Consider the following 15106-nt stretch of genomic DNA (forward strand, 5'->3'; position numbering starts at 1 on the left):
TGAAATCATCATAGACGTCTGACTGTCGACGTAAACGTCGTCCCTCACTAAATAGTATATTTCGACTTTATGAGACACTAATGTACTGTATCAAAATCGAGGTTTAAATTCTGGTGGCAATCACAGGTTGGTTCTCTCTTTTGAGTTGAAACGTACATATTCACGTGCACATCTACGTTTACAAGAAAACTATGGAAGCAGTTAGTTACGAAATTTAAACATTAAGGTTCACTAAAATTGTTTAAAAAGGGAAGAAAAGCCGTTAGAGGAAAAGACAAGGGAGAAAAAAAATGGTAATCCGAGCAGCCATCAAAGAGGACCCAGTCCAACTCGCGCAGCTCCTCCGCCTGCCGAATCCAGCAGCCAACAAACTCCGCCACCCGCCCAGCTCAAGATCCGGCTAGCCCTGGATCCCGGAGGTGGCGCCGCCTCCGCCGCCGCCATGGCCACCACCACCTCCTCCTCCCACCACCACCGCGCGCGCCTCCGATCCCGCGCCGCGCCCCTGTTCGCGGTCGTCGTCCTCGCGGTCCTCGCCGTCACCGCGCTCCTCCGCGCCAGCCACCGCTACGGCGACCTAGCCCCGCCCGCCTTCGCCGCCGCCGCCCGCAGGGCCGCCCGCAACCAGACCATCGCGCAGCGCAAGATCCTGCTCGACCCGTCCTTCACCCCGCGCCTGCCGCGCCAGAGCGCGCTCTCCCTCTCCCTCGCCCACCGCAACGCGCTGCCGCCCCGCAACGCCGACCGCTTCCCCAGCCTCCCCGACGGGCACCTCAAGATCGTCCTCTACGTCCACAACCGCCCGCGCTACCTCCGCCTCGTCGTCGACAGCCTCTCCCGCGTCGACGGCATCGGCGAGGCGCTGCTCGTCGTCAGCCACGACGGCTACTTCCCCGAGATGGACGAGATCGTCAAGGGCATCGCTTTCTGCCAGGTCAAGCAGATCTTCGCGCCCTACTCGCCGCACCTGTTCCCGGACTCCTTCCCCGGCGTCACGCCCGGGGACTGCCGGGACAAGGACAAGGCGGCCGAGAAGCGGTGCCAGGGCAACCCGGACCAGTACGGCAACCACCGCGCTCCCAGGATCGTGTCGCTGAAGCACCACTGGTGGTGGATGATGAACACCGTGTGGGATGGGCTGGAGGAGACCACGGACTTCGATGAGCACATCCTCTTCATAGAGGAAGACCACTACATCTTCCCCAACGCGTACCGGAATGCGCAGCTACTCGTGGATTTGAAGCCGAAGAAGTGCCCCCAGTGCTACGCTGTCAATTTGGCGCCGTCCGATGTCAAGGCGAAAGGGGAAGGTTGGGAGAGCATGATCGCTGAGAAGATGGGCAACATTGGCTATGCCTTCAACAGGACTGTGTGGAGGAAGATCCATGCCAAGGCTAAGCAGTTCTGCACGTTTGATGAGTACAATTGGGATATTACGATGTGGGCGACCGTGTATCCGTCGTTTGGAGCTCCCGTTTACAGTCTGAGGGGACCTAGGAGGAGTGCTGCACATTTCGGCAAGTGCGGCCTGCACCAAGGCCATGACCCAGGCAATGTCTGTGCTGATAATGGCGTGGGAGCGGTAGAACTAGACGCCATCGATAAGGTTCCTAACATCAAAGCTGATTGGCCAGTTCACATCATCAGGAAACAACAGGGGTATCAGGCTGGTTTCAAAGGATGGGGTGGCTGGGGCGATCGCCGTGATCAGGAGCTCTGCTTGAGTTTTGCGTACATGTACCATGTTAAAGACCCATTATCAGCATGATTATGGGGGTATAGGCACAGGAAGTTTGGCATCCATAATGCCCTTGTTGTAGTGTTATTTGGCACGTGAGGATTGATTCATACACGGTTTGTGATATAAAGTAGTCTTTCCCCATTTTTTTTTTCTCAATTTTGTAGAATAGATTCAGAAACATTGCCTTAGCCCCTAGACTTGGGTCACCATTCCCAAAGTGTATGATTTACTTTTAACTCACTGATATGGATGGAGTTTACTGTTTTGAGATCATTTGCAATATTTATTATTAAGAGTCTGTTATGTTTACTTTGATTGATTGAAGTACTGTGTACAGTACACGCTTAATATTTAAGGAAGCTTAATGGTTGCTGATGATCAGTTCCTCTTATGTTCTTACCATTTCTAGCAGTATAAGTATCTATTGCCCGTTGTATGATTTGGGACTAATTGTAGTACTAAAGGATTCTACAATACTCATTATCTCTTTGATCATCCTATGCATATTTATATCTTCTTCAGTTTTATACGCTACTTGTGTGGTCTTAATATGTAGCTACTTATATTTCTTAGGAACTCATATACTCTTGAGTTACATAGTTGCATTAGTATAGGTTGTAAAAAATAATACTTGCATCACTATAGAATTTTTAGTTGGTGAAATTTTAGACAAGTACAGATATATAGGTACGCACTGAACAACAAGATATGCAGCCTTTTATCTTTATGTATTCTTATATCTTCTTCAGTTACGCTTTTTGTGTGGTATATATTTGTAGCTACTTGTATTTCTTAGGAACTCATTTACTCTTGAGTTACATAGTTGCATTAGTATAGGCTGTAAAAAATATAGAATTTGTCGATGGTGAAATTTTAGACAAGTACAGGTATATAGATACTCACTGAACAATAACATTTGTATCCTCTTTTCTTTATGTTCTCTTAACTGTTGTTAATGGCGTTTAATTAGATATTATACCGTTCACTTATCATGGTAGTAAACATTCAACTGCTTGAACATCCTTTATGTGCTTGACAGCATTTACTGTAAGATGATTATAAAACTTGACTGCACAATGAAGAGAGGCTAATTAGTTAAGGAAGGAGTCATGGAGACATTCAGGTACATATAATAAGTCTGTATTTCTATTCTGGTTGGTTTTAGGATTGAAATGTTGCTAGTCCGTTCATGGGCCGCTTGATCACGAATCACAACTGAACTCCCAACTTTCTCAGCAGGTATATTCGCTACATCTGACCTTAGGATTACTGAGGGGGTTCTTCAGCAGCACATGTACTATCAGTAAGCATTCTATTCCCTTGCAATAATCATATCCCATTACCATTCTATTCCCTTGCAACCAGCCTTCTCCAAGAGCATGTTGCTGAAGCACGACTGGTGATGGATGATGATGAACACTGTGGGATGGGCTGGAGGAAACCAGGGACTTCGATGGGCACATTCTCTTCATAGAGGAGGACCACCACATCTTCACCAATGCATACCCTAGTGCGCAGCTACTTGTGGAATTGAACAAAGAAGTGCCTCCTATGGTATGCTTTCAGTTTAGTGCCTTGTGATGTCAAGGCGAAAGGGGTAGTTGGGAGAGCTTGATTGCTAAGATGTGTAACATTGGTTATGTCTTCAATAGCACTGTGTGGAAGAAGATTAATGCTAAGGCTAAGCAGTTCTCCTCATTTGATGAGTACAACTGGGGTACTACAATGTGGGCGGGCAAACGTGTATCCATCATTTTGGAGCTTCTGTTTACAGCCTTAGGGGAGCTAGGAGGAGCGCTGCACATTTTGACAAGTGCGACCTGCACTAAGGCCGTGACCCGTGGCAATATCTGTGTGGATAATGGTGTCGGAGCTGTAGAGGTAGATGCCATTGATAAGGTTCGTAACATCAAAGTTGATTGGCTAGTTCACATCATCAGGGAACAACAGGGTTATCATGCTGGTTTTAAAGGATGGGTTGGTTGGGGCGATCGCCGAGATCAAGGTTTTTCTCTTTAGTTTGGCATACATGTACCATGTTAAAGACCCATTATCTGCTTGATTGGTGTATAGGCAGAAGAATTTTTGGATCCATAATGTCCTTGTTGTAGTGTTATTTGGCACATGAGGGTTGATCCATACACGGTTTGTGATAAAATAGTCTTTCACCCTTTTTCTCAATTTTGTAGAATAGTTTCACAAACATTACCTTAGCCCTTAGACTTGGGTCATCCTTCCCAAAATGTATGATTTACTTCTTAACTGAATGATATGGATGTAGTTTACTGTTTCAAGATCATTCGCAACATTTGCTATCTAGAGTCTGTCATGTTTACTTTATTTGATTGAAGTACTGCTTTCTCGACATGTTCAATATTTAAGGAAGCTTCATGGTTGTTGATGATCAGTTCCTTTTATGGTCTTACCATTTCTAGTGTTATAAGTATCTATTGTCCGTTATATGATTTGAAACTAATTGTAGTACTAAATGATTCTACAACCCTCAGTATCTCTTTGATCATCCTATGCATATTTATATCATCTTCAGTTCCATAGGCTTCTTGTGTGGTGTTAATATTTTGTAGCTACCTGTATTTCTTAGGAACTCATTTACTCTTGGGTTACATACTTGCATTACTAGAGGCTGTAAAAAATATAGAATTTGTAGATTGTGAAATTTTAGACAAGTACATGCATATGGATACTCACTGAACTACATTTGTAGCCTTATTTCTTTTAGTTTTCTTAACTGTTGCTAATGGCGTTTAATTAGATATTATACAGTTCACTTATCATGGTGTGAAGTCGTCACCATATCATTGTAGTAAACATTCAACCGCTTGAACATCCTTTATGTGCTTGACAGCATTTACTGTAAAATGATTACAAAATTGACTGCACAATGAGGAGAGGCTTATTAGCTAAGGAAGGAGTTATGGAGTGCACAATCAGGTACATATAGCAAGTCTGTATTTCTATTCTGGTTGGTTTTAGGTTCGAAATGTTGGGATAATCCGTTCATGGGCTTGATCACAATTCATAACCGAGCTCCAACTTTCTCAGCATAGCACTGTGTGTAGGAAGATTCATGCTAAGGCTAAGCAGTTCTGCTCATTTGATGAGTAGAACTGGGATATTACGAAGCGGGCAGGCAAACATGTATCCATTGTTTTGGAGCTCCTGTTTATAGTCTGATGAGACCTAGGAGGTGGTGCTGCACATTTTGGCAAGTGCGGCCTGCACCAAGGCCATGTTAAAGAGCCATGATCTGCTTGATGGGGATATAAGCACAATAATAATTTTGGCATCCATAATGCCCTTCGTGTAATGTTATTTGGCACTTGAGAATTGATTCACACATGGTTTGTGATATAAACTAGTCTTTCACCCTTTTTCAATTTTGTAGAATTGTTTCAGAAACATTACCTTAGCCCTTAGACTTTGGTCACCCTTCCCAAAATATCTGATTTACTTTTAACTCACTGATATGGACGGGGTTTAATGTTTCAAGATCATTTGCAGCATTTATTATTAAGAGTATGCCATTTTTTACTTTGTTTGATTGAACCATTGCTTTTTCTTCATGTTTAATATTCAAGGAAGCTTCGTTGGTGCTGATGACCAGTTCCTCTTATGGTCTTACCATTTCTAGCGGTACAAGTATCTATTGTCTGTTGTATGATTTGAACTAATTTGTAGTACTAAAGGATTCTACAACATTTGGATATCTGTTTGATCATCCTATGCATTTATATCTTCTTAAGTTTCATACACCTCCTGTGTGGTGTTAATATTTGTAGCTACTTGTATTTCTTAGGAACTCATATATTCTTGACTTACATACTTGCATTAGTATAGGCTGTAAAAAATAATATTTGCATCAGTATATAATTTTTAGCTGGCGACATTTTAGACAAGTTACAGATATATAGATACTCGCTGAACAACAAGATATGGAGCCTTTTCTCTGCAAGTATTCTTAACTGTTGCTAATGGAGTATAATTAGATATTGTACAGTTCACTTATCATGGTCGAAAGTTGTCGCCGTATCATTATAGTAAATGTTCAACCACCTGAACATCCTTTATGTGCTTATCACCATTTACTGTAAGATGATTATAAAAGTTGACTGCACTTAAGCGAGTCTAATTAGCTAAGAAAGGAGTCCTGGAGTGCACCATCAGGTATATATAGTAGGTTTGTATTTCTATTGTTGATGCTTTTAAGTTTGAAATGTCGGTCTAGTCCGTTCATGGGCTTGATCACACATCACAACCAAACTCCAACTTTTAAGCTGGTATATTCGATACATCTGACCTGAGAATTACTGAAGGGCTATTCAGCAAACTTGTTCTAACAGTAAGCATTCTATTCCCTTGCAATCATCATATTCCATTATCATTTTATTCCCTTGCAACCGCTGGTCTCCAGGATCATGTTGCTGAAGCACCACTGGTGCTGGATGATGAACACCATGTGGGATAGGCTTGAGGAGATCTTCCCCAATGCATACCTAAACTTGCAGCTACTTGTGGACTTGAAGCCAGAGAACTGTCCCCAAGGCTATCTATCGATTTGGCTCCATCGGATGTCAAGGCGAAAGAGGAAGGTTGGAAGAGCTAATTACTAAGATGATCTTTAACATTCACTATGCCTTCAATAGGACTGGAGGAACATTCATGCTTAGGCTAAGAAGTTCTGCTCATTTGATGAGTACAACTGGGATATACGATGTGGTTCCATCATTTTGGAGCTCCTGTTTATGGGATCTGGGCGTCGACCAGATGGCCAACGGCGTGCGGCTATGCTGCGCGCGCTTCCCGCGACCCGCGTTCGAGCCCCAGCTCCGCAGGTGTTGCGCCCTGCAGTTTCTTCTTAATAAAATGCCGCAGGGTCCCTCCCCTGCTGGTCTCGTTTATTTGGAGCTCCTGTTTACAGCCTGAGTGAACCTAGGAGGAGTGCTGCACATTTTAGCAAGTGTGGCCTGCACCAAGGGCAAGACTCAAGCAATATCCAGGTCGATATTGGTGTAGGAGCTGTACAACTAGATGCCACTGTTAAGGTTCCTAACATCAAAGCTGACTGGTCAGTTCACATCACGAGGAAGCAAGAAGGGTATCGGGCTGGTTTCAAAGGATGGAGTAGGTGGGGTGACCGGCTTGATCAGGTGCTTTGCTTGAGTTTTACGTACATGTACCAGGTTATAGATCCATCTTCTGCATGATGGGGGTATAAGCTCACGAATTTTGCCTACAGGATGTCTTTGCCGTAGTGTAATTTGATAATGTCGATTGATTCATACACGGTGTGTGACATAAATAGATTTCACCTTTTTTCTCAGTTTTATAGAATATTATTTATGTAAAACACTACTTAGCCCATAGACTTGGGTCACCCTTTGCAAGCTGTATGGTTTGCATTCAAGTTTTAGCTCACTGATATGGATAGAGGAAGATCACTTGCAACATTTATTATTAAGCTGTCATGTTTAGTTTGTTTGATTGAAGTATTCTTTAATATTCAAGGAGCTTAATGGTTGTTGATGATCAGTTCCTCCTATGGTCTTATCATTTCTAGTGATATCAGTATCTCTTATATGTTTTATGATTAAAACTAATTTCTTGTTCTAATGGATTCTACTATAGACGATATCTCTCTGGTCATCCAATGCAATATTTATATGTTCTTCAGTTTCACATGCTTCTTGAATGCTGTTCTGTTCTTAAGTAGTTTTATTTGTTAGGAGCTCATTTATTCCAGAGTTTTTATTTGTCTCCCGAGTTACATTTCGTAAAGCATTCTTACCTAGCGAAATTTTGAGAAGTACAGAGATACTCAAGAACAAGATATGGAGCTTTTTGTTTAGTTTTCTTGACCGCTCGCGATCTTGTTTAGTTAGATATGATATAATTCCCTTTTCATGCTGTAAAGTTGTCGAAATATCATTATATCTTAAACATTCAACTGCTTGAATATTCTTTATATTTATATGCTTGTCAACATTCAACTGCTTGAACGATTGTATTATGTCTGTAGATCTTTTGAAGAGGTAGGTTTGGGCGTTGAAAAATCAGAAATGCAGAATGCTTGCTTGCTCACAGTATTTGCCCAAACTCTCCATGGGCCAGACGAGTCGATCAGGCTTACCTCAGAAGAGAAGACCTGGAAGACCGACATGACCATGGTGGCAAACCAGTAATCTTGCTCAAGTTTATAGGGAGGCCACTGTTGTCCAGCTGGGTAATGTGATAACAACCTAGTTCTGGAACGACAAATGGCTGACGAATGATCCTCTCTGTTTTCTTTTCCCGGCATTATTCTCTCACTATCTCAGGCAAACATAAGAGCTGCTGATTGCTATCAGAATGATAACTTGGAGGTTCCTCTGAGACATCTGACATCCCAGCGATCAAGTGACGAGTTGGCACTTCTGATGCACCTAAAATTCAAGTGAGGAGTTGGTGCTTCTGATTCAGTTTTTGCAATCTCACCATCTGTTGAGCAAATCTCCGATCAGAGAGGACAGATGCGACAATCAACTGAAACTTTCTCTGTGAGATATACATATTGCCTGTCTAATTGGGGCGGAGTTATGGGTCATGCTTCTGGAGCTATCTGGTGTGATGCTGCACAACAATGTCAGAGCATGTGTGCATGCCCAAAATTATTGTTGATAATGGCCCATGCCCATTCAGGCGCTCCCAAAACTGAAGCTGTAGTGCATTTTGCTATCGACTGCTTCCGTATAAAGAATATTTTACTGTCCCTAGTATGTGGGTTGGAATTTCTGAGTTAAGTGAGATCTTCACTACCTGAAGGAAAAATACCTGAGTGCATAAGTGCCCTGCCTGGGATGTTAGTTTGGCTGTCTCGGGATCGGAAAATGTTTGATGAAACTGTAGTTCTTAAAAATGTTATCACATAGAAACTGTGAAGCTCTGGGCTCATTGGGCGAGGAATAATGAAAGAAATCGTGCTGCTGGACAGATGCTTGAAGCTCATAGAAGAAAAAAGGGGGCTGAAACTCCCCCGATCAATTGGCGTTGAACAAGCGGCACGTCCTGGTGATGGCTGGTTCGGGTACGCCGGAAGCGCTGGACTCCAGGAGTGGCTCAAGCTGATCTGATGATCATTTTCGTGCGTGTGTTGGGGAATGCTGTGGTTGAGGGATGTAATAGCATGGCTTTAGGCTTTAGCTTAGAGCTAGACTTGGGTTTTGCTCTTTGGTTCTGTTTCTGGGCACTTAGATTGCGTTGCTGTGTTGTAAGAGACGTTATGTGATCCTGTTGTTTCATTCTCTATGGAATGGAACAGGGTGACGTGATTTTTGATCTAAAAAACAAATGGATTGATATGTGGCCAGACAGAGTTCAAATCAAGAATTTAGCAGGACGAGGTGATTTTTGATCTAAAACACAAATGGATTGGATATGTCTCCAGACTGAGTTCAAATCAAACATTAAGTAGATCAAGAGCACGATCAAGAGCAGAGTTACATCACAGCTACGAATAAGTTCAAATTACAGCTACAGACCAAATATGAAGTTATAGTTTCTCCTGAATGGCAAGTGCTCTAAGATGATCAGTGCACACGAGAGAATCACGCCGGGATTTCCTTCACTCACACAGCATCGTCTTCCTCAGCCGTGTCCACCTCCGCGATGCCGACGCCGCCACCGTCGTCCTTGTTCTCGCCGTCTCCTTCCTTGACTTGGTTCTCCACGTCGTCGTTGCCCCCACCTCCTCCTCCCAGCTCGAGCATCTCGATCTCACCTGCAGCCGGAACATCCTTGTTTGGCCCTGCTCCTCCCATGACTTGCGCGGCCCCGCCGGCTTGCGACGCGATGCCTCCCACCACGGCGTTGTCAGCTCCCGACTCTGGGATTTGCGCCGCCACGCGCCCATCTCCAGACCGTGAGGCTTGCGACGCGATGATGCGCCCATCTCCTGCCTCCAGGTCTCGCCCCGCTACTCTGCGCGCAGCTTCTGCCAGCGCCGCAGCTGCATCTGCCAGCGCCGCAGCTGCATCTGCTGCCTGCCTCGCTCTAAGCTTGAGCTTCAGCCAAACGCAGAGCTGTCCGCCGGCACAGACAATTGCAGTGAAGTTGGGCACCTACAGTGGAACAGGTGTATCAGTTTAGCCAAACGGGTGACACCCGTGACAGTACTAAACTAACTACTGAGCGAGTTGTTTGGAGAACGTACAAAGACGAACGCTCGCACATGTCCAATGCACGAGTATATTGTCCAAATCACTCCATTAGCCAAGGATGCACTGGCCTGCAAGGCTGATACACTACCCCACGTCCCATGATTCGCGGCATTTTGGTTCCGGCGTTTTAGCCAACTGCCGGTAATAATTGTTTTGCACGGCAGTTTATAAACTAGTGCCGCTAAGGGCATGTACAGTGGTGCTGAGTCAGCCGGCTGTAGCAGATGCCACCTAGGAATTTTTATCAGTTACAGGAGAGAGAAGGTGGGGAGAGAGAGAGTCCGTCGGTAATTATCCAGACGGTCTAGTTCCGCTAAATTCGCTACTTAGCGACTGCTTTCATGCCGTTGTATGGATGTTGCTAGGTATTTGTGGCCCTGAAACTTTTTAATTTCGTGCGGAGATTCAGGCTTTTACAGACAACTGAAACGACAGTCTATTGTACCAGTCGTCTATATTGGTGTCTACAGCTGACGTGACCCTGTATTGCAGACTGCTGGTGTCTAAACGGCTGTACATGCCCTAATGGTCCAGTAATTACCGGCGATTTGGTACAGTGCCACTAAATTTTGATGGTCAACGGCAGTTATAATTGGTGCCGATAATAGTGCGCTGGCGATCTGGAGAAGTGCCGCTAAAAGTTTGATGCGAAAGTGCCGGGGAAAGCTGATGCGCACCCGACTGTTTTGCACATAAGCCCATTTAGATTATATTAATTAATCTGCAGTCCATGTGAAAAAAAATCCGCAGTCCCAACTTGTACACAACCACCCATTCCATTAGAGCTTCCGCGTGCGCAGCTCTATCTCTCCTGGCGGCGGCGGCCTCGTCCATCCCCAGTCCCCACGGGGTCCCGCCGGCCCCCTCAACCCCGTCTGCCACCACCGACCGCGAGATTGAAGGGAAGCGGCGTGTCAGCCCGCCGCCATCGCTGGTCCTCCGCCCGCCGACCGCGAGGGAAGGAAGGCGGCGTACCCGCCCGCCCGCCCACCACCACCGCGGGTCCTCAGCTGGCCGCATAATGATCGCCGCCCCCATCCTCTGCGCCACCTCTCCGTCGTCTTCCGGCCGCGTGTGGTTGGGGCGGCCACGGGTGGAAACCGGGAGAAGGGAGCCCCCTTGTCGCGGTCCTCCGCCACCTCGCGGATCGGCCCCTTCGCAGCTTCGGCCATGGTGGCAGCAATACCTTGGCCCCTCGGGAGAAACTGCTCGATGGGGCCCACTCGATGGACGCTGATCACCGGGGTAGGCGCCCGCGCGGCCACATCTTCGACGAGCCATGATGTTTGAGGAATTGAGGTGCGTGGCCTTCTCCCCATGGACCAGCTATGTTTAATCTACCTTCTACAGCCAAGTGTGTGGAACTGACTTCAATTGTGGTATCTGGATAATTGGTGTCCAGTATGTGTTTGTGATATTGCCTATGCCGGTGATATTGCCTATGTGTTTGTGATATGGCTCTGTTAAATTATTTAGGTAACCAGTTAGGCTTTTCTTCTGAATTTCCTTTTTAGAAGGGCATGTTTGGAGTTCGGACACAAGGGTAAAAGTATTGCTTTTGCGTCCCAGAAATATTGATCTATTTGCCTTGACGAGAGGATGTCACGGGGCAGATCCTTCAATTTGTGCGTCTGCCATCTATCTTTGGACAGTTCCTGATGTGACACAAGCACTACAGAACACTGAATCTACATTTCTTGAATTACGATGGTATCATGACAAATGAGACTGAGTGATCGCCACCAAAGACAACATTCGCTGTAAGTTGGTCCATCCATGAGTCTATAGGTTACTGAATATAATGCTGATGGACTCCACTTGGACTATTGCTTGATTTGCAGTGTCATTTCTCACAAGGCAGAAATATTCAGTAAGCTAATTTCTACAAACTTTACAGGATGAGGTGATGTTTATATATGAGAAAAAGCCTTGAGAGCTGCTGAGAGAGGCCCTGTCGTGAATTGCTGACCGGCTGTTGAGCATGACTCTGAAAAATCTTCAGAGGTATATCCCTTCTTTCGTTCCTACCATCTACATTTTAAAGAGCTTAGATTCAGACATTGTTTGTCCCATTCACATCAGGACACCTCCATAAGGGAGTCTGTGGTGATTACATTTGATTGTCTATAAGACATTCCAATTAGTAAAAGGCAAGTTAGTACCTACATATAAATGAATTCAGCTGGGTAACCCATTGTCCATAAGTTGTTTATTACCCTGAAGAAAAAGTTAACATGTTCTGTTAGATATCAAGATTGTTATGGCTAGAAAATTTGAAGTGGTCACTGAGATTTAAACTAGATAATTTTATATAGCACATTGTTTCCCTTTATATTTATGATCTTGCAAAACAGTGTATCCTATAATTCTATTTCCATTCCCGCACCATGAATGTTGTAAAGTGACCATGTTTATGCTCCCAGATTGTTAGTGGGACTGTTATTTTCATGGAGTAAAATGACAAAATACATTAAGGCCATGGTGCCCATGGAGTTCTCTTCATCTACGACTAGATCTATTACAAGCAATGTAGGTAATTTGGTGTGCAAATTAGTCATCACCCTTGATACCTTTTTTACCAACTCATAGCATTTTGTATATATTTTATTATGTACATCCTGCATAGATATCGAGCACAGCAGAGATCCTTAGAACCATTACAACAGAATTGTTCATTCCACACTTTCATTGCTTATGAAAACTAATGGTGCAAACCATGTTATTGTTGCTTCTTCCTATGATAAATTTTGGTCACAAGGATACTTGTATATTTACCTCGAATCTGTGATAGATGATTGATGTAAGCTGCCACTGGAATAGGAATGCAATAAAAGGTCCAGAATTATGTTCTTCTTAATACTTCTGATGTTCACTCATGATTTAATGTTTCTCTCTTGAGACGACAAACCACTTTTGTGGAAAAGAAACTCCATTCGTTGCTAAGGACCAAATCATACATATCAGATCCATTTACTCGCTGGAAAGAAATGGACAAGGGGATCAGTTTACACGTAATAGGAAGTACTTGTGCTAGGAAGTAGTACGTGATCTAAATCTCCGATTGCCAGGATAGCTATTAGTAAAAAAAAGGTTATTGCTGACAAAGAAAATTGCATGTGCCTATATGTTTTTAGCTCAAAATCATACTTGAGATAAATTGATGTTGCTGTCTGATTTAGCATATCCTGTATCAGACAATGCCTTTTGCTTTGATTGCGCTTTTTTGGAAGTGGTTACACATTCAAAGATTTGTTCACTATAGATATTATTTGTTTAAATGTAGTTTTATAAGTTTATATACCAAGAACTGAATTTACCTTACCGAGCCAAGGCACTGACTTCTCATATGCATATATGTGTGCCATAGATGTCAGGTAACACCCGTGAGTGAATTCATCTCATCCTCAATGCCTTCTATTCTCTACCAAGAGGTAATTAATGCTTTGCTTCCACGATCTGATGAAAGTCTGGATGAAGGTGCTCTATTTTGTGTGCTTTAGTCACATGGGATTCCTACATGATCACCATGGGCACTGTCCTGAGGTTGGTTGGAGCAACAAGATCTTATGTTGCCACTAACTTCTATTGCAATTCTTTGTGTACCTGACTTCATGAGACTAATGTGAAAATCAGCTCTCAGCCAGAGAACACTTTTTTTCCAGCAGTACGAGCTCCCAGGAGATAGTTAAGTTCATGATTTTTTTTCAGATTCGTGGTCATTGTTGATTTATTATGGTTAGTGGTCATCTGAGAATAGGGAGGGGCATGCCTTCCACAACTGTCTGTAGTCCAGATTACAAGTAGGATATGTGCATGCTTGATGATTCTGATCCTTCTCTTCTTCAGGTGAAATGCAGTTGAGGTCGAAGAATGCCGTTGGAGAGACCAGAGGTTGCCGTGGTGGTGCTTGCCGGAGATCATGGCGAGATGCTCTGCTGGGAGAGGAGACCTCGCCGGCGAGGTTGGGGACGAGCTGCTGGTTAAAGATCATGTAATGATTTTGTAATTTAGATGCTACTTGCAAATGTTGGTTCCATATCCTATAATTTAGATGCCTGGCTACAATTTTAATGCATGATCAGGTTACTGTGTTTGATTAAAATACCAGGCAATATGATAACTGCATATATTTGTGCAAGTACTATGATTATTGCTTTGTTTTGAATAGTGCATGTAAACATAATCAAAGGCATTGTTGAAAACAGCCTTCAAATGTAATATAAGGCATCATTGAAAAGTGTAGTCAATTTTTTTTATGGCATCTTGAAAAGTGCCACCAAAAAGATTCAATGGCATTTTTAAAAGTGCCAGTAAAAAGATTTCGTGACATTTTTTGAAAGTGCCGGCAAAAAGATTCTATGGCATTTTTGGAAAGTGCCATCAAAAAGATTTCATGGCATCTTTCAAAAGTGCCGGCAATACTAACTAGCGGCATTTTTGGAAATGCCTTAAAATACAATTAGTGGCACTTTTTTAAAAATGCCGGCAAAGACCTACCTCGACTGGAATAAACGCAGCACTTTTTTTTGTGCCTTGAAAAATCTTTACCGGCACTTTTGGTGCCTTTGCCGGCACTTTTTTGTGCCGGCAATCTGGGTACCTGACGCAGTGATATCTGGGTCACATCGTTGTTCCGGTAGGCCTCCCGCTGCAAACATGCATACACACAGGTTAGTTGCAATTTCTTTTTTGATAACCTATACACAATCACCTGCATCAGTTTCGTACCGTGGTGTAGACGGGAATGGCGTACATAGCCACACCCGAAAACATCGCGAAGTAACCCACGAATGTCCGTGACCACCCCTTCACCCAGAGCACCGAGAACACGGTGGCAGACACTAACGCGATGCCGAGGAGGCTGATCACGGTCCGCTGCCGGTTGCCAACCGCGAATCGGAGGAATATGCCCACGTAGATCAGCTCGACGATGACGCCGATGACGTTCGCGATCATCAACGGCACGCCGAGCCAATCAGCAAGGGTATGCCGATGCCCATGGGCCAGCTTGAGCATGGCGGGGATCCCAAACTCCACCCACATGGCGGAGTTGAACACCACCGCAAGGTATGAGTAGGGTTTGGTCTCCCCAACCTGCTGAGTCCGCCAAATCGCTCTGAATGTCGGACTGCAGCGGTAGCAAAAGTAACAC

At 44.3% G+C, this 15106-nt stretch overlaps 1 protein-coding gene, 1 long non-coding RNA gene and 1 pseudogene across 5 annotated transcripts; all 3 read left to right on the forward strand.

Moving 5' to 3' along the window:
* The first annotated feature begins 313 nt into the window (after positions 1-313).
* Positions 314-2014, forward strand: LOC127309105 (alpha-1,6-mannosyl-glycoprotein 2-beta-N-acetylglucosaminyltransferase). Its single transcript, XM_051340084.2, has one exon. It carries the CDS (start codon positions 443-445, stop codon positions 1766-1768), a length of 1326 nt encoding a protein of 441 aa, XP_051196044.2. The 5' UTR covers positions 314-442; the 3' UTR covers positions 1769-2014.
* Positions 2015-3120: 1106 nt separating this feature from the next.
* Positions 3121-5442, forward strand: LOC127305160 (alpha-1,6-mannosyl-glycoprotein 2-beta-N-acetylglucosaminyltransferase-like; annotated as a pseudogene).
* Positions 5443-10555: 5113 nt separating this feature from the next.
* On the forward strand, positions 10556-14196 carry LOC127305161 (uncharacterized). Of its 4 annotated transcripts, none has more exons than XR_007853707.2 (4): positions 10556-11253; positions 11469-11714; positions 11852-13638; positions 13801-14196. It is a non-coding gene; the product is annotated as an uncharacterized lncRNA (long non-coding RNA). The 4 variants fall into 4 exon arrangements; XR_007853706.2 differs by having other exon boundaries at positions 10574-11253; positions 11852-11958; positions 12378-14196; XR_007853708.2 differs by having other exon boundaries at positions 10569-11253; positions 11524-11714; positions 11852-14196.
* The last annotated feature ends 910 nt before the right edge of the window (positions 14197-15106 follow it).

Source organism: Lolium perenne, chromosome 6 (genome assembly GCF_019359855.2).
Source record: "Lolium perenne isolate Kyuss_39 chromosome 6, Kyuss_2.0, whole genome shotgun sequence".
NCBI lineage: Eukaryota > Viridiplantae > Streptophyta > Magnoliopsida > Poales > Poaceae > Lolium > Lolium perenne.